General features: G+C 36.6%; 1 protein-coding gene across 3 annotated transcripts in view; it reads left to right on the forward strand.

The window, feature by feature from the left end:
- LOC121596827 (S phase cyclin A-associated protein in the endoplasmic reticulum) overlaps window positions 1-19,408 on the forward strand; it is a 29,590-nt gene extending 10,182 nt beyond the window's left edge. For all 3 annotated transcript variants that reach the window (XM_041922107.1, XM_041922106.1, XM_041922108.1), the window contains exons 9-14: window positions 12,352-12,497; window positions 12,580-12,669; window positions 13,131-13,222; window positions 16,250-16,414; window positions 18,105-18,257; window positions 18,649-19,408. In XM_041922107.1, the coding sequence (XP_041778041.1) occupies window positions 12,352-12,497; window positions 12,580-12,669; window positions 13,131-13,222; window positions 16,250-16,414; window positions 18,105-18,257; window positions 18,649-18,714 (712 nt within the window). In that variant the 3' untranslated portion in view covers window positions 18,715-19,408. The remainder of the gene's footprint in view (window positions 1-12,351; window positions 12,498-12,579; window positions 12,670-13,130; window positions 13,223-16,249; window positions 16,415-18,104; window positions 18,258-18,648) is intronic.
- Window positions 19,409-20,303: the final 895 nt, after the last annotated feature.

Below are 20,303 nucleotides of genomic sequence, written 5' to 3' on the forward strand. Positions count from 1 at the left end.
TCGTTCTGTTCCTTTAATGGTATGACCAAACCAACGAGAAAATACAATTACGATCCAGGATTTACACACCTACCATTGTTTATTTATTTTTAGAAGTACAAAATGCGATTCACTCCGTTTTTCTTACTCATTTTATTCGGACGAAAGGAACAGTAGTATCACATCAAGATAACCCGTATTATTGTAAGCTTTTCATCCCATGGAAACTGTCATATTGTTAAATAGACGAGCAAACTATCAACTCTTACAAACGCTATCTAGTGTTTGATGAGTTTATAGAAATTGTTAATTTTATATTTCAGCAACTTCAAGTTTTATTATTTTTTTGTGGTTTTAGTTGTTATTTTTATACATTTAATCTAGTTCATTTTCTTGATTTAACATGTAACGCAATCTCTTTGTTTTTGTCCACTATTCATCTTCTGTTCAAAGTGCAGATTCGTGATAAAAATTGTGTGTGAGGGGGGAGGGGAAGGGTTCACGGCCTATGCGATGCTTGAACCTACGACGGGCATGTTGTTAAGATGTGTGAGTTAACACCTGTACTACGGGACCGATCCTATAATGGCTTCACACGTAAAGAAATATCTCATTGAATTATGTACAATATGTGATTCTTGTCCTTGCTTTTTAACACAAAACAACTTTACTCTATGTCAGTGATGTCAAACTCGTTTTGGGTTGCGGGCCGGATTGGAGTTGAAAATGTTCCCGTGGGCCGTAGTTGAACGGTGTTGGGTGGGTGGGTGAAGGGTAAGACGGTGCAAAAAAATTTACTTTTTAATACTAAAATATATCAAGATATTTTAAGTTTTTGATCCATTTTTTGTTTTCTCCATCACCCACATCGCATGGTTCTTTCGGCGAAAATCATTAAGGACCTAGAATTTTTTGACCTAGAATCGTATCTACATTTTTTCCTTGCCATACAACTTTTTATGACAAATACTCCACCATCTTTAATTGAGTATAAATAAGAAGTATGGAAATACAAATAAAATAAGGACAGCAGATGTAAAGGAAAAGAGACTACCAACTTCCAATCGGCCTCATACAATTCACGCCTTTTTGTAGTGCTTGGTTTTTCATTTTAAAGATATCGGGCCTGGCCTGAAGATATCGGGCCTGAGATATCGGGCCAGAAGCCTAACTAAAGAGTACCCTCATCAATGAAGAAAGTGGTATTCCGATGTATGGTTTTCGAATTCTCCAGAAAACCTCAAAATCAGAAAATGGCTGAAAATATGGGGAAATACGGGATTCCGACTTTGGGGAGCCGCCAGCAAACAAGAACTAAAACTGCTATATGTCATCTTCGGGGATACCTTCTCAAAAACAGCGACTATCAGTAACTTACTTCACACTTCGTAAATCGAACTATTGAGACTGAATGTTGAAGTCTTTTTCCTCAGTAAAAAAAAATAGCACACCCATTATTCCTGTCTCGTAATCAACAATCTACTCCAGTTTCATTCAAATAACTGCCAAAGTTCTGCGCGGGCCGTATGTTTGACATCTCTGCTCTATGTTATTTTGCGATTGACAATACGAGATGACCAATCGCAATCTCTTGTAATTAGTGAAATTTTTGGCATGTTTATTTGTTGAGGGCCATGTTTATTTGTTTATTTGTAAATGTTAAGTGATTGGCCACAATTGGCCTTATCACTGATCTTATAAACTAAACTTATAATAACATAAAGCATCACGGTACAATGTAACATCAGCACAAAATAAATAACAAAGAGTATCACAGCAAGAAAAACAGGTTAACTTAGGGAATTCCAGTCAAAAGAGTCATAATGTGCATTAAATCTGATAGCCATCGCAGTCAAAGGTTCATTATCGCTATATGCACGTCTAGTTTGGTCAACTCTTAGTAGCCTAAAGTTTCTTAAAATACGAATAGGTACGTGGAAATTAACTCTAGCTAAAAGGTCCGGTGAATCTATCTCTCCTAGAATGATTTTTTTCATGAACAATATTTGCGCCGTTTCGCGACGAGTAGCGAGAGATTCGAGTCCAAAAATTAAACACCGGGCATGATAACTAGGTCTCGCTACCACGTTACGCCAGGGTGTGAACCGTAAGACCAAACGGGTGAATTTTTTCTGCACTGACTCAATCTTACTCGACCATAACGACGACGATGGGCACCAAACTACTGAGGAGTATTCTAAGATGGATCTGACTAGTGATTTGTAGAGTGCGGCAAGACAATGTGGGTCGGAGAATTCTCTCGACTGCCTGCGTATAAATCCTAGCATTCTGTTCGCTCTATCAATAATTTCGTTATGATGCACATGAAAGTCAAGTTTACGGTCAAGAGTAACTCCTAAGTCTTTGATGTTAACGTTACCTTTATCTAATGGATTAATGTTTTAAATGTAAATCTTGTTTTGATAAGAAAATACTTTAAAAAAAATCAAATTTTGATGAAAATTGATAAAATAACATCTATTTATTTTTTACCATTTACTAAGTCATCGTGCGGATTTTGGAGTTTTTGTTATATTTTGATGTATATGGGAAGTTAGGTGTTAAGGATAATAACAAGACACTAGAAGAAAACATAAGAACCCAAACAACAATATCAAACTAGTACGACTCTGTAAAAGTCTTCACATTGAAAAATATATAATGCCATACTTTCCTGCACATTCTTTTAATCTATTTTCAGTTATCCTATTTGATATTATTGAATTGTACTCATAACCTTTGAATTATTTGAGATGTTTTGGATGATTTTAGCTTTACTGCTGTTGATCAATAAAAAGAGGTTGCTTTTATTTAATGACTGATGGAAGTGCATCAATGCTCTTCAAATCAATTTCTTCAATCAGTTACGGTTACTTTACGGAACCAGCTGACAGTTTTATGTGATCGGAGGTCATGACGATCGGTGGGCAAAGGAAACTGCCCTTTCATCGCGTTCAATTTATGTTGCTTGTGAAATGATGTTTGTCGGAACGAGTTCGAGAGAGATAAAAAGAAAGAAGGTGAGGTGTATGTGCTCACCATACCTCTCCATTAAAGCGTGAAGCGATGAAAACATGTGTTAACATACACAAGCCCTCAAACCAGGCGCCGTGTATTGATAATGGATGAGAATATGTTGAATTCTTTTTGTTCGCCTTTATGCATTTATTTATGGTTAAATGCATAACATAGTTTTCGCACTAGAATTGCTGAAAGAGGTGCATTCGTTAATGGACAGCTCATCGACAGCTCGAGTAAAAACACACTTTGAATGCAGTCTTACACGAAGAGACAAAATTGGGATGATTTGTAAAATATTTATATCACCGTTTCAGCGCTCATGATTAATGGAATGGATGCGCTATTGTTTATTTTTGTGTCATATATACCAAATATAGATTTGGCCGTGTCATTCGTTTGCTTTATGCTTGTTTCACTTAAAAAATGATAGCAATAGAGCCTTTTCGATCATAGTAAAACGTTTATTGCAATATGGATCCAAATCTATCAGTTTTTGTTCAAATTTTCATTTCGTATATGTTGTCTTATTGTATGAGACATTTATAATAATAGTAATATTTTTTTGTTTGATTAATTTCAGGCAGATTTCAGTATATTAGATTATTGAGTTCATGTAAATAAATGTTTAAAACAGCAATGATCAAATAGATTTATTCTGATTTATAGTAATTCATAAATCTCCCTGCTTTACTTGCGCTTTACGTCAATGCAGTCAATTAATTTATTTCAATAGGTGTTGTAACATGTTAATTATATCGTAGTTAAGCTGGCTGTAAAAATACACGGGCTTGCTCTATTTCATTTGATGATGGCGTACTGATCTGTTGGTGCATCTATATCACACGCACCAATGTAACCCTAAATCTCTAGAGCACAGATTTATTAAACCCCTTGAATAATAATTGTAGTTAAGCAATCAGCCAGATGAACTGGGGGAAAAAGGGAACGGAACGGGTACTATTCTACGGTGTAGGCACAATTCTCTTGCTGTTCTGGCAATAGCTTCCGGTATCGAGGATTTTTATACCCTTTTCCGTGGATGCGTTTGATGTGTTCCTGCTCATCTTGTCTATTGTTTGCATATGTCGCGCTACCATCGGATATCGACTGTACAATTTTGCATATGTTTCAATTTATATGACTGTTTCTAAAATACAAAAAAATGGAAGGCCAACACATATAGCAGGTTTTAAGATCTGCACAACTCAGGGGTGGTAAAATAAATATCGTTTGGCAAGGGTATGACAGGGTGAAATTATCATCTAATAACCAGTGCATGTCTCTATTTAGAATAGCTGATAGTTTGTCACACCCAAAGGGTGTACCAACGGGCTGAAAAGGGGTTTTTTTTATTGATTTTTTCTGTGGGTTGTACAAAAATGTGATTTGTGTGATTGTAATAGTTTCAACGAAGGCGTTTGCAAGGTCTGCTTTAAATCTACGAATAATATTTTATATTACTTTCTCTTCCAAGAAACTGCTGGGGGCTACATTTATTTTGTATTTGGTTTAATTTTTCAGTGTTTCAACAAAAAGAGAGAGAGAGAGAGAGAGAGAGAGAGAGAGAGAGAGAGAGAGAGAGAGAGAGAGAGAGAGAGAGCTTCGATACACACTAACCAAAAAGACACAGATAGGTCAAGTCCATAAATGGCTTATACGCTATATACGCTAAAATGGAATTATTTCCCCCCGAATTCCACAGTGGCACAATTTTATTTCCTATCAAACTCTGTTAGTAATGATCATCATCATCTTCTTCTTTTGGCTCAACAACAGTCGTTGTCGGTCAAGGCCTACATGTACGTCACTCGGGGCTTGAACCCATGACAGGCATGTTGTTATGTTAAGGCTTTCGAGTTGACCACTGTACCACGAGACCGGCTTAACGGTTACTATCATTCACTGATAATTTGGCGGTATAGTGGTAATAATTACGTTTGTTTTATTTGACGATAGGAGTTTAGTTTTACTATAAATCTTTTTTATACTATAAAATGCATATCGTTTGGCGGATTAAACTTTACTTCTCAGTTATTTTTATTAACGTAACGTATATTATAAAATCTTAAAAGTTTAAATTTATATTTTCGTGTTAATGCTACTTCTAATAAGCGTTTAGAATGTTCGATCCGTTTGTACCAAGTAAAATATCAATGGTTCAATGGTTTCAAGATAATTGTGACGAACGATGCGTCTTCATAACATTAAATTATTAGTCCTTTTCATTCATCAATATTTATTAATTTCTTGGCCATTGGCCATGAATGAAATGCACATTAACTCTGCAAATCAAACTTTTGAGTTAAGAACGTTTGATTCCAAACATTACTTGACGTTCTTCAAATTTGGGTTCGCACGTTGAAGAGGGCTGAAAATGCCTTCCAATAATTTCCGAAATACGAATGCCTACTGGCCGTTCTAGCCGTTTTACCCCCGCTTGATGCTGTGCACGGTAGAGGTCATGCTGGGCTATGCTCATCGTATCGCCACAGTCCTCTTGTTTTGTTGGAGGGCTGGGATGGACCGCATGCTGCATAAATGGGGAAGTCCCGTCGTGCTTGTGCTATGATTTTATTAACGCCCATTGCAAAAGTGCAAAACAAATGTCAATCTGGATAAAAAAAGCGTGTAATGATTATTCACAACTTCACCAAAAGGTTTGGGCAAACCTTTCTTGTGGTTGTATTTACGAGATTATGTCTTTATGTTTAGCCAATCGGGATGAATTAATTTATGATGTATAAATAAATGACCCAACAATGTTAGTTCACGTTAGAATCGTAGTTTTTACTGGCATTAGTGGGTGCATTCCCTTTAAACGTGATGTTTTTTTCGGGCACTCTATCAAAACGATGTTTCCATGCATCACAGTATGACGCACGGCCAATCAAAAAAAGAGCCACCCGCTGGGTTTGTGTTCCCAGTAGCACCATATTATGTTATCCTCTTGCTGTGGTCGTGGTTGCGGCTAGTGCCACTGCGACTACTTTAGCAGCATGCAGCTTTCCGTCGCACTCTTTGTGATCGTTTTTCCAATGCGAAGCATCTGCGGAACGGTTGTTTCATTTGCTTCCGTCATGATTTCATTGGCATTGAGGCTTGCGAATGAGGGAGAGATGCTGCTTCATCGATGGCGAGGACCCCCTGGGGAATCAGGCAATCTTTTATTCTCCCATTAGGAAACGATAATCACCTTTGTTGTTCGCTGCGCACATCAGGCAATGGGCCATCGCTGGTTGATGGTGATGTTTTTATACCTTACTCACCGTTCTGAATCTAGGGATAGAGGCTCGTGTGGTTTAACGATACACAATCAAGATTTGGGCAGCGATGTGCCAAACGGAGCTGCTGATGATCATGTCGACGGCTTTATTGAAATTTGACACCTCTTGGCTAGTAGACCACACGCTGTGTCGTTGAATTTATGAAGCAAAACATTTCAAGTACATATCGGTGTTGATCGTCACGTTGTGCTGGAATAATCCCTGAATTAGTACGTATTGAATGATATGCAAGGTTCGGTACAGTACTCAAGCGATCATCATAAATTCTGTTTGGCAGTTCATGGCGATATATTTACGTACAGAATTGTAAGTATACAATAGGTATTTTGGTTTATCTTTGATTTATTGAAATGACTGAGAATTTGGCCTAGAGATGAGGAAGAACCACACAAGTAATTATACATGATTTATTTACTAGCATTGCTGCTTATGTTTAAACTGAATAATAGAAAGTAAATGTGATTACTCGTTGATTAAGTTTTGTAGTGCAATCGTGTTTATATACTACAAGATCGGTGTCAGTTACTCAGCAATATTCGTGTCGAAAATAAAGAAAGGACATACATCGAATATGCTCTCACTTTGAAGCGGCAGAATAATGTTGTGGAATAGATTTTGTGTATGTTTGCTTTTAGTTAGCGCAACGCAACCGATAAGGATGATTCATTCGATATCATTTCGGTCGTACGGCACTACTAGGCCACGTGAACATCATTAGCATTCTAGCATGGCACCCACAAAAACCTACCGGGGCCAAACCTTGCGAGATGTGTTGAGTTCTTACGTCTACGCTCTGTTTACCGAGTATCCTTCCTAGGCGCAGTCGCTTGCCCTAGTAGCTAGGGCTGAATTCGTCCTCCAGGGAAAGCAGCGATGGCAGCGTTTGTACAGGCTGTCTGTAGGGATGGATAGATTGTTGCTCGTTACGGTTACGGTACTATGCAAGTACGAGCACGTGGGCTAAGAACGGAGCTGTGCTGGAACGAACAACTGAACATCAGTTCAAATATTTGGCTTTATCTGGCCCGCTAATTGAAATTTCACAATTTTCAGCCCGTGAACACAATTCTATTTGCGAATGTTTTCTACCAGCCAATTTGGAGGTGCACATCTAGCAAGAATGAATATTTGCAGAGGTGTGTTGGTATAGGCTTATTATTCATTGAATATAAGATCAAGTCAGTGGCGCAAAAACAAACAACGAATGTTTTTGTAAAATTTTGTTTTGGCAGTTATTATTAGGATTCGCGCCTAATATAGAATGAGTAGTTTGATTCAAACTATACTATATTATAATTTGGCGTAGTTGTTCGTTTTTTAAAAAACATTGCTGTTTCCACGTTGTGTTCTCTGCTCCCAATTGTCTCTTATGTACACTACAATTTCAATTTCCACATGGTAATCATGGTAACCGTTAACTTTTGTGTTATAGAATAAGACACTTAATAAATCTTCAAACGTATTATATGTTTGTTTTTTTATTGTTGTTGATGATTTTCATTGTAGCATAACATTATATAGGTACAGGTTGTCAGATATTAATGCAGACGGAGAAGAAATCGCGTTTCTCCAATTTTCGCTTATGTCGAATTTTAAGGATTTCCAATCAAATCATTACTAATTTTCGTTTAATTTAGCTTTAGGTGGTAGATTTTGTCATGTGTTCAACGGTTGTTGTGCCAAAGATGAAGAAAAGGGTAGATTTTATCCACTAAATTAAGTATATGATATGATTCTGATAGTCCTATTAGACGATGAATGGTATTGTTTCCTTTGTTTGGTGTTTTTCAGTCATGATTCTGGTATGGAAATCGGAATTCGACATGATTATTTTCAATCTGCTCCAGACAGGATTTTTCTGTAAAAATCGATAGAAGTATTTGAATTTATTGTTTGTCTTTGATAAAAACTACGTGAATGATGAACAATGTTTGATTGCTTGAGATAAAACTCTGGAAACCAATAAATTGGGTGAATAATGTGAAAACTGATATAATAATTTTCATGGCGTACGACTGGCGTCGTGCGTTGTGTCAAAGCCTGAGTTTGGGGGCCTTCACGATTCTAGTTAGTTTTTTGTATGGAGTTTGACAGTTGGAGGCTGAAATCATGTAAACACTCCATACAAAACCACACAAAAAACTAGCCTGCAATTTTCAGTCTAGATTATTCTAGCCATAAAGCTAGAATTAGATTCGAGTACCTGCTCGAAAACACGGTGTTGTTTACATTTACCCCAAGGTGCATTAAAGAGATCACGTTGTGGAATCTAGAATCAAAGTGTATGTAGTCCAGGTGGTCTCATAGTATGTTTTTTATAACCAAATTTGAATATCACTTTTTGACAGGATGGGTGAAAACTTTTGTTCAAAAAAGCTTTCTTGAGTCTGGACGAGTACTCAAAACACTCTTAAAATCTTCATTCAGAAGCAGAAGCGATAAACATCAGCATTCTAAAGTCATACACCTTGGGAAAAGCCCACCTGTATATTATACTCACTTAGATAGCTGCACGAAAACTGCTATACAATACAAACAGCTGACAGCCTGAAATTTCAGCCTGCAAACTTCAAACGGAAAGGGCCCCTTTGATAGAAAAACACTAAACGAGGGTGACAGTACTTTCGATTGTCTAATCAGCATATTACTGAAGATTACAATTATAAAGCTTTTACATAACATGACTTGTGAAATTTGACCAAAAGGAAATTTTCATTGCATTTGGTAATTGTTTTGAAATCAGTACAATTTTGCTCGAAGAACTGTTAAATTGAGAAAACTGTGTATCTCCGATTCCGCATGTAAGAGATACCGAGTATCTCGGGGACTTTAATTTTATAATTCTCATAACAACAGTGGTCAACAAACTTTGTTACACTAAGAGCTAAAATATATAAAAAATACCCGTAGAATTGTACTTAAAAGAGGCAATGTAACAGGTTCAGATTCATCATGTTTTGAAAGTTATAAGAACTATCTAGGCAACAAAGAGCCGCATACAACTCGCGGGTCGTACTTTCATGATGAATAACTTAGCAGTACAATAACAGACGATGTACTTAAAATTTAGTTTTGATAATATTTACATTGCATTCTTAAAACAAGAAAATAATTTTATGAATAGCTAACCTGAAGCTTTTTATTTATTCAAAGCGCAATTATAATTGTTGTTCCATGTTTTGCATACTTTGAATAGAAATGAGTTTAGTTTCTCATAGTAGTATCACTTCGAACTTTTATTTAAACTGAGTTTGTTGTACAAAAAATCTCTATGATACTAATTCGAACCAATCAGTTCAATTAACCAATAACTTATCCTTTGTATGATATCTTTACTTATTTTGAATTGAAATGAAATTAGTTTCTAATAGTTCGAACTTTGAACTTTTATTATTTAAACTGAGTTTGATATAAAAAACTCGTAGGATACAAAATTTTTGTTAACCAATCATTTATCCTTTGTGTGATGTCTTTATTGATTTTGAAAATGTTCTTAATTCTTAAAATTTTTTAAATGTTAAATGGCTAAAAAAATGGTTTCGGAAATGAATTAAATATATAAGTTGGACAATTATAGGATACAAGCGTTGCATCTTTAGAATCAGAATAAATTATACCAACGTAATGAAACATATACATTTAACGTAATGAAGCGATTTAGCAGAATATGTTAGAATTGAATCATGTTGAAAATTTGATATTTGAAAATATGTTACATAGGATGACTACATAAATATTCAAATTAATTAAATCCAATATCCAATCCGATATGATGGAAGGTTGTAAATGAACAAAATAACTCTGCAAATGAAAAGAAAACATTCGGGATGCACGAATGTCCGCAAAGATAAATGAAAAAATGTACGTGTATGTTTATATACTTGATCCCACCGTTTTTTTCAATAAACAACAGAGTGGATTTAAGTTCGTATTCAAATTGTTAAGCGGATTATGAGAGTGGCTGTTAATTGAAATGAAACATTCAAATCGTTAGCTCTGAATTTTGTTCTACATTGACTTGATTCGTTAACATAAAACATGTGCTTGTTGATAACAGGTAGAAACTCAAAGGATCACACTTAACCACTAAATATGTTCCAAATTTAGAAAGAGGATATAAACTGCTTAACACTTATTTTAAGTTTTGAACTAAAAATACCCTGTTAACCAGAAGATGTGCAATAATCAAAGTTTATGTATTAATTTATAGAGTAACTTCTATCAATTGACAGTTGCCATTCAAAATTTAAATTCTTTGTTTCAATTGTTACATTATTAAAAGGGTAAATAAGGTACCCTTTTGGTTTCCGGAAAACTGCTCTGTGGATGAAATAAAAAAATGCAGCCTTGACAGAACAGAGAAGAGAAAATATTACCCTTTACTGATACTATGGGTCGCCTTTTGCATACAAATTATGGGTTTGCTTAAATCCCAAACAAATCAAACGGCAGACGACCGTTTGCTAAAAACTGACCGTGTGTACGAAAATCGCTGTTCGTAGGCTTGTATAATGGAAGATTAATGTTTGTCTTTGGTCAGCCTAGAAGAGAACACAGAAATTCTTTTATTTGAGCGAGTGAGAGTTCAGTGGAACTGTGAGCATTGTTTGCGTTTGCAACCCTTTTCTGTGCTATAGTCAACAGGTCCTAATGAAGTGGTAATTTGGATTCGTTGTGCAAAGATGTTTGGGTGTTTATGTGCTTTTTTGCAGATCTGATTGTATGTAGCTGTTAATATCATACCGTTACATTACCACAATAGCATCGTCGATAAATTTTGAGCCACTAAACAAATAAAGCCTTTCGTAAAAGCTATAAGACATTCTGCTAGAGATACAGATCTCTGGTTCAAAGTTTCTATTTCATTTCAAAATACATTTCGGAATTGGAACCTAGAATGCACCTGATGCAATTAATTTGCTACTGTTTGCTCTGATGCTACAATATAGCAAAGTATAGGTGCTTTACGATGTCCTACCGTTGCTTAAAGGATAGGAAATGAAAGACTCTTTTGATAACTAATTCTTATGATAATTCTTTGATAACTACGCGGCTTAGCGGGAATGATGGGACTTGGCAAATGTGCAAATAAAACTGTTTTTGTTTACCTATGTCATATGTTAATTCTTCACAACTCTGATTATACTGTTTGCAATCCTCTTGTTACACTTGATTGCAGCTGACAGCTACCCACGCTTGGCCCTTGGAAGGACGGGACAAAAAGGGTCTATGAGTGGTACGGTAGCGTCTGAGATAGTAAGGGATATGAGCGACAGCTACAAACAGCAACCCCTCGGTGCAATGTTAGTACATGGTGATATTTTTCCGCAGGATCTGTGTTTGCACTTTTCTGCGTATTAGCCTGGCGCTGTCAAGTGTCAACTGTCAACTTGTGTGCGACTGAGGTTCTCGCTAACCCCTTGCCCCTTTCGATGGACTTCTGTGCATTATTGGTCCAGCGTATCTTTTTCGCCTGGTGTTGTTGGAGGCAGAATGGTACGTTAGAACAGATTCCGATTAAATCCTCATTGTCGGCCACTCCACGCCACATTGTAGTATGTAACAAATTGTATGGGGAAAAAATGGACTAGATTTGTTTTGATGATACATTTGCCTTCATCTTCTGGGCCATTTCCCAATATCAATTCGATTGTGCATTAGCGTAAGGGAGCGGGCAATCAAACGCGGGTATTGTAAAGCTGTTAGAAAAGGGTCCACATGGCAGTTTAAAGAACAACAAAAAATTTAAAAAAAATACTGAAGGGTGAGTATTTAGTGATGTGGATTATAGCCATGTGGATTGCTACTGTGCTACTCGGAATATGTGTATGGATATGAAGCAATATGTTAATGTTTTAATACTAGTGTTGAGTGCCTTTTGGATGTTTTTAATATTAAAAAAAATTGTGTGTACGCAAATATTAACGCATTATGTACGCAAATAGCAAATATTAAAACGTTCATTTGCTATGTTTGTTTCATAAAGATCAGTCAAGTTTTTTTTATTATGTACGTAAAATTAACTGAGAGAAACTATCTTTTATTTTCTGTTTATTCACATTTACAGCTACATCGTATGCATTGGATTGGTCGAGAGCTTGGTAAAGCGAATCGATAAGGTACATGAATCGATCGAAAATCAAACAAGCCTTGTGCTTTCACTGCTTGCTTCATTAGGTCTGCTGACAAAGTTGGTTGAAATATGTCCGAAAGGTATGTAATATTAATAACAATTGTAATTATGCGAACTAAAAACACAAACGCCTATATAAAAAAGAGTTGTGCATTTTTACAGGTCCTGATGTTACCAAATTTTTGCTGACGGCACAGTCTACGGAGCTGTTCGGAACGATCTCTTTACTTTATGCCGCCGTTGTTCCAATTGGTAAGCTAATAACAAAACGAAACAAAACATAAAACAGTAGAATATAAGAGTAGCAAAACAGAAGCATCGAACGTGACATTTGGTTCATACAGGCAATTTTGACGTTTTTGTGGAAACACTTCCTTGTGAAGTCGACAGTTTTGTTATTGAAGGTTGTAATATCGAAGAACAATTCTAGGATAAGATTTGTTGTGCGTACCATAAAAGGGTGTGTTCTTCATATTCTACATAACTTGTGATAGTGACGGTAGCTGGTACCGGAAACGACTGTATTTAATTAGTAGATTAATCTAAACGTCACGAACTATAAACATTCGGCCAGAGTGTGGTTGATGATTTTGCCGCTTGTTCATTGAAGAAAAACTTTAACAGCATCTTCCCGTAGAAATCATTGCTCTTGCTGGATTTGGGTTGGTTCACATCGTATTCAATCGTTGCTTTGCACTTTTCTCATTTCACAGGTGAAAGCATTCCTCCCAGAACGACTTCCTTGGCGGCGGCTACTTTTAATCTTCTGGTGACCTTTGCCAACCTGAACGTTGAGACGTTCCAGGTAAGTAATCGCGGCTCATAAACGATGGGAGGCTTGTGCTTCATTTCGTTTCGGTTTAGTTTTATGGTGTGCTTTAACTATTTCCGCCTTATTTGATTGTTGAGTACGTACAGTAGTGATTATAAGACGACTGTGCGTGGTATTTGTTTGTTGGAATGAAAGGGTTGTGTTGGATTTGGTCCAGTAGCTTGGCACAATCCTTACTATAGTCTGAAATGGCTAGAACCATCTTTGCATGATAAACCACGACAACACGATAAAATTCACATATTTTTTAGAATGTATGAATTATAGTGTACTTACAATAATAGTTTTTTTTTTACAGATTCGAAGATTTCTCGACCGCGGTTCATAGCATGACATCGTAATATAATTGCTCATTATGTTTGACTATGCGGTCTTTTCTTTTAACCACAAAATCTAGAGATCAAAGTTGCAATAACTAGTTACATTTTAAGTCTGTCTTTTGCTTCCTATAAGTAATAAGAATAATCTTTGTCAATCGAAATGGTGTAAGTAAATTGCACTTATAAAGCTTCTGCATATTGCTACTATTAACGAAATGTCAAACGTAAATACACATTTGATACAACACATAAGTTAATAATGAATCGAAGTGTATTCTCCTACAAGCTCGGATGTGCTTTGGATTCCTATTTTGGACATTGTTCCATATTAAGGATTGAAGTTGTACGTTGTAAATCGTTGTAAAACATTTCTAGCAAGGTTTGCAGTAAATTCTTTTTAAAAAATCGTCACGCAAAACATCGATTGCAATAGGTAACGCACAAACATCATTTACTTTAACAGTTTTATTTACAAAAACTTTTTATTCATAATCATAATATAGTTATGAGTTACATTTTACTTAACTTTAAATGGTTTATATGTATCATGTTTTACTTAAAATGTTCGCTCAAAAGTAGTAATTATCTTGATAATAGTGCAGTGTTACACTATTAAACTATCTATTCATTCCATTGTTGCTAAAACTTCAAGAGACAAGTACAGTAGATGACCGCTAACTGGGAGGTAAACAAGCTCCAGTTAACGAACAATGGGGGCCTTTCCGTTTTAAGCTCGTAGGCTGAAATTTCAGCCTGTCAGCTGTTTGCATTGCACATCAGTTTTCGAGCAGCTATCTAAGTGGGTATAATATACAGGTGGGCTTATCCCAAGGTGTATGAATTTAGAAGACTGATTTTTATCGCTTCTGTTTCTGAATGAAGATTTTAAGAGTGTTTTGTGTATTCGTCATACCTTCAGAAAGCTTGTTTGAACAAGAGTTTTCACCCATCCTGTCAAAAAGTGATATTCAAATTTGGTTATAAAACATGCTATGAGACCACCTGGATTACATGCAATTTGATTCTGGATTCCATCACCAGATCTCTTTAATGCACCTTGGGATAAATGTAAACAACACCGTGTTTTCGAGCAGGTACTCGAATCTAATTCTAGCTTTGTGGCTAGAATAATCTAGACTGAAAATTGCAGGCTAGTTTTTTGTGTGGTTTTGTATGGAGTGTTTACATGATTTCAGCCTCCAACTGTCAAACTCCATACAAAAAACTAACTAGAATCGTGAAGGCCCCCAATATTCGCTAACTGAAGTGACGTTTCTATGGATTGATTGTTTTGATTGGCGTTGCCTGGAATAAACATACCAAACTTTTTTTTCATTTATGTTGATATAAAGTATAGTAATTCGTGTAATAACATAAATTAATAGTAAACGTAGACAAAAGACCCTAAATTTGTTTGAAAAATGCACAATCTCTTCATGAGATTCCGGATGTTTCATGTTTTGACGTTTAAGTGTTCGTTAACTGAGAATCACTCCAGTTAGCGAACCTCCAGTTAAAAAGCACTCCAGTTAAAACACATCCAGTTAGCGGTCACCTGTATATAGTTCTGTTGAATTCCCTGGAAGATCATCACACTGTAGAGGAGAGTAGTTAATTAGTGTACTTTTCCTGGATTGAAAATATTTGATGTCTTGAGTTGGGTAAGATTTGATTGGAATTTGGGTTTCGGCACGGTTCGATAACACTCGAGCTGCGAGTGAAGACGTTTTTCGGATTGTACGGTATTTACTTTTCATCCCTTCTTGGCTGTTTATCCAACAACAACAAGCAAACTTCATCTTCATCACCTCGATGATGGAGTACGAGAAGCTTTAAGCAAGTGCACTTCATGTGAATTAGCTTGTTTCTTAGCATGTGATTTTGGTTGGTTGAGAAATGAAGCAGCACTAGTTTGAAGATTCCTGATGATCGCATTGATACACAAATGCTCCTTTAAATGACTCTGACATGATCCGGTAAAATAACAGTATATCTCGTGGTACAGTCGTCAACTCGAACGAATGAATAACATGCCTGTCATGGGTTCAAGCCTAGAATGGACTGTCCCCCGAACTACTGGCTATATGGCCAGATACAAGGTACTGAATAAGTATCGAAAAGTACCTGTATATATTCTATTCATATTCTATCACTCTAACGTTATATTATCTCAAATGTTATACAAAATTCTCATGTTTGTATTTATTTTTTTAACATAGTGTTATTAGGGTTTATTAAGAATGTTTCACTGTTTGTAAAGAATGTTTGAGTTCTTACCATATTATCAGTAACTGTTGTGAATTCAATAATCTAGGGAAATAATTTTAAATTAGGTAAATAGTAAAAAATGTGTGAGAAAAGATCATAAAACCCTCACAAGCCTTGTAAATTGCACCAGATAAAGTATATGAGGGCTGGGCCCGTGATACATTCTTCAATTTACCAGACTTATCGAATCGAGTATTTCGGGGATAACATGTACACACAATAAAAAGCCAGTGTTTATCAGGGATTTTAGTAACATGCAGATATATTTGTATTGCGTCTAGCATTCTAGAAATTAAGTATCCTATGGTCGATACATATCGAGGGTATAGTTTCTAAACGACTGTTGTGTGTCAATTATGAAATGCATTTGTAGCTAATCAATGTTTACTGTTATTTCTCTGATATATTTCAGGCAGTATTAATAGAGGAAAATCTTTCACTAAAGTTCCTAGACGTCATCAGTATACTATTGCAGTACTGTGTCCCAAAGGCGGACGTAAAAAGTGAAACACAGACTGTGATAATCGACTTAATAGCAACGCTAGGTTTCTTTTGTGCCAATAATAAAATCAATCAGGTAAGAAAGTCATAATCTTGGTTTTGAATACTTTTCTAAGTTCATTTACATAGCGAGTCAAGGAGTAAAGGCAAGCTGTCGCGTTATGGCCATGGCGCCATTTTGGATCCGCTCGGCGTCTGGTATTGGCGATGCTTGCACGATTCAGCTGGTTTGATGCTTTATTTTTCGGAGCCGAAAAAGCGAAACAATGCCAAGCAGATTCCACAAACAGGGAAGAATAATCAACTGGTGCTGCTAGCAGGGCCATCTCCTGTCTTGGGCGGCGTGCACCTTTCAGCCATTGCCTTTCCATTAGCCTTTTAGGTGGCGCAATAATTTTCTTGATCTAAATTACTTTTATGACTTGTGGATTTCTCCTTCGCGCAGTCTTGTGCATTCTCTTCGGTCTAATCTAACTCTTAAATATCTATATGTATGTATAGTTTATGTTTTCCGCTATCCATCGAGCGTTGCCATTGGCCCTTTCGTCGTGCGCTCCTTTTCCTTTGTCTTCTTGCGCTTAGCGTGGTTATGGGCACCCTCAACGCTGGGTATAGCTAAGAAGTCATATTTGCCCCCTATCGCTTTGTTCCATCGTGCTCTCTCGCTGTAAGGAAGAGGGTACATTCACGCTAACTTGCATCCCGTTGAAGCAAGTGCCTCATGATATCCGCGGTGAATGTCTTCGTATGTTCTTTTCACGGAATTCCATATTCTGACGTTCGCACCATACGGACGCCATTGCAAGCTACTAGGCGGCTTCTCTGTTCTCAAGCCCCATCAGTAAAGCTCAGATGTGAGAGCCAGTCAGTGGAGATTGTACGTAAAAGATCGTAACAAAACGTATTATTATCGGTATTTTTCCCTTTTTGCTCTTCCGCGTGTTTGTTCGTTTTGCTACGTTGTAGCTAGCAGACCATTGCGACTTGATCGATGTGCTCGTATACTTTAACGATCAGCTCAGCTATTTGCAAATGACGTCGAATGATGAATAGGTAAATGTGTTCGATAAGTCTAAATTTGGGACTGAACTAAATTAATTAAAGTTGGTATATTTAAATGTATGTGTTTTTTTATTTAACTGTTTTTAATCTTATAAGTAAACTTTCCTTAAAGTAAAAATAAATGTAGGTTTTTGTTCAGGAAGTTTACAGCTGTGAGACGTTCGTCTGTTCGTGCGAGTCGCCCTTTTTTATGTCCTCTTTTCATATCTTCTTCTGTTGCCATTGCTTATTACAAGGTACAAGGTTTACAGAACTGCCAAGTCAGTTGTCACTGGTTTGCGCACCGTCATTGTACTGATTCTTACTCGCTGATAAGTGCCAACAACCTGTAAAGACGATGAAAATATTTACGTGTTTTCTTGTTGAAACACTACAGACACTGTAATTTGGTAAATTTGCCGCCCACTGTCAGACGAAGGCTTAAAATTGCTTATCTAAATTATCGTTGCGATGATGATGTATCCTTTTCTAAGCGACAGGAAGCCACAATGTGTTGATGTAGGGTAATATCAAATCAATTCACATTGCTCTATGAATCAATGTTGAAATAAAGATTCTAGATCATCAGATCAGCATCGAGTCGACATAAAAGTAATCAAGTTTTTCGTATATAACGTATATAATATAACTTTCAATATAATCGTATATCGTATTATATAATCGTATATAGTATAACTTTCATGGAAATCTTTTAACGTTTGCAGGATTTATTAACGTCGGATCAGTACATGTGCGTAATTAAAAATTTCGCCAAACTACCCAAGCAATTCGACGTATTAACGTATCCAACGTTGGTTACGATCATTCATGACAATCCAAGTGCCAGAGCCGTGGTCAGCAGAGATTTCAATGTGGAGGTAAGTTTCTGCGTGTTTGTTAAGTATCAATGTTTTAAAGTAAAATCTTTGCTGGGCATAAACAACACATTTTAATCCAATGTCGCCATCGTAAAACTGTGGGTTTTTTTTTGCAATCGTTCAAATTTTATCTGATTTATTCGTCACAGTGTGTGTTACAGCCTCACGAGAAGCGTTTTGCAATCAGCTCGTTCAACACTGTTTTAGTTGTTGTTTTGTTTTATTTGCTTTGACGATGACGCGCCTACAGTAGATGTTGGCGTTCAGATGCATGAAAATGTTAAATCAACTAATTTCTCACTTCTTTTAATGTCTTTTTTCATGTTATGGTTTTAATGAAATGTGGTTACTTTGTGATATTTTGCGAACGGCACAACGGCCTTCACAACAGCTGCTGGATGAATTTAGAGGGTCCGATATGGCAAAGAAGAATCGTATTATATCCCTCCTTGTTTAGTGTGATTCAAAGATCTGAAAGAGTTTATACAAGATGGCAAAGAGCGAAGAAGAAACGTGCAAACAAAAATGTTTGGTGAAGGTCCGTAGAGGCATAAAATTGTAACGGGCAGCTAACTAATTTGGCTATCGCGCTTAAGTAAAAGCCGCTCGTGAACGGTGTTCTTAACGGTTGGAGGAGGAAGCATTGTATACGATTCGTCAACGCACGCTAAACCACGTCAACGCACGCAACGGTGGCTAACGCACGGTAAAAACAGCGAAGTGATCCTTCTTTGAGTGTGACTGATCCCCATCGTTAAACGGTATCCATCAGCAACGTCAATCAGTATCAATGCACTGCACATTGTGCGATTTCACGACTCTGGTCACCACAAGCTTAAAAAGTACCGAGACAAAGATGGATCGACAAAGCAAAAAAAAAAAAAACAAGCGCATTAAACATAACCGCTGCGTTTCAAGAGACGAACCACAATGCAAAGAGGTAAATGTTTGCCAGTGAAGAATAATAGTTGCACGAACCCCTCACGTCAGGCCAAACATCATATGCCTGCATCATATCGCACAATAAGTACCATAGTGTACTAAAATGGTACCATTACCCGCAGCAGCACCCCTTACAATACATTACTTTTCTGTGATTAATCCTTAGATTGTAATTGTAACACAAACGAAATAAATGAACACTCCACTAATCGAACAGAGCAGATTAATTAGAGATAGCACCTACGTCCGGAATATTTTCCAAAGGAATATGCATGCAGCGAAGGGTCACAATTGAGTTAAGCAGAGGTATTTAATTTCCAGTCAGTTCTGTGAAACAGTGTAGGAAACTTTATTGTCTTTCGTGATTAAAAAATTAAAACAAGATGAAAGCTTTGGTGCATCATATAGAAACAACAATAAACTAATTGCTTTTGTACTTACATAAAAAGGAGATGTTAATTTGTAAATTCATGGAAAGAAATAGTTGCTCCAACAACTCTCAGATATGGATGCAATTTTCTAAGACCACCGAGAAATAACTATAGCTTGTTGCAGCAATTTGTTTATCATATCTGGGAAACAACAATTGCTCAGTAATATCATCTGCAAAGCCCCTGTAATAAGATTGCTTTTGAGCGTTGGGACCGTCGGGTGATATGGTTCATCATAAAAAAGGATTAGATTTTTAAATATTGATGCTGTACTATCTGAAGGCCAAATGCATTCTCATCTTTGACCACTGGTTATCGCTAATTGCATACATGATGTTGGTAGAATTTGTTTGATGTTGTAGGCGACTGGATGAAGTGTGAAAAATTAAAATGACTTATTATTCGCACATATTAATCCAGCGCCAAGCTGCAGATACATGATTGAGTTTCTCAGCGTCGTTCGCTTGTTGAGCCAACCGCTGACCCTCTTTACCAGACACGTGCTGTATTATCAAATGGGTGTGATAATTCGGTTAATTGTTTCCGAGTGATGTGCGTCCGGCCGTGACGTTTATTGTTGCGTTTGCTATTTTTGTGCTTGTTTTTTTTTGTATCCTTTTTTTAGACTTGGCAAATTCAATGTACCATGGTTAAGAAATCCTGTGCCAGTGTG

The sequence above is a fragment of the Anopheles merus genome, chromosome 3R (genome assembly GCF_017562075.2).
Source record: "Anopheles merus strain MAF chromosome 3R, AmerM5.1, whole genome shotgun sequence".
NCBI classification, from domain to species: Eukaryota; Metazoa; Arthropoda; class Insecta; order Diptera; family Culicidae; genus Anopheles; species Anopheles merus.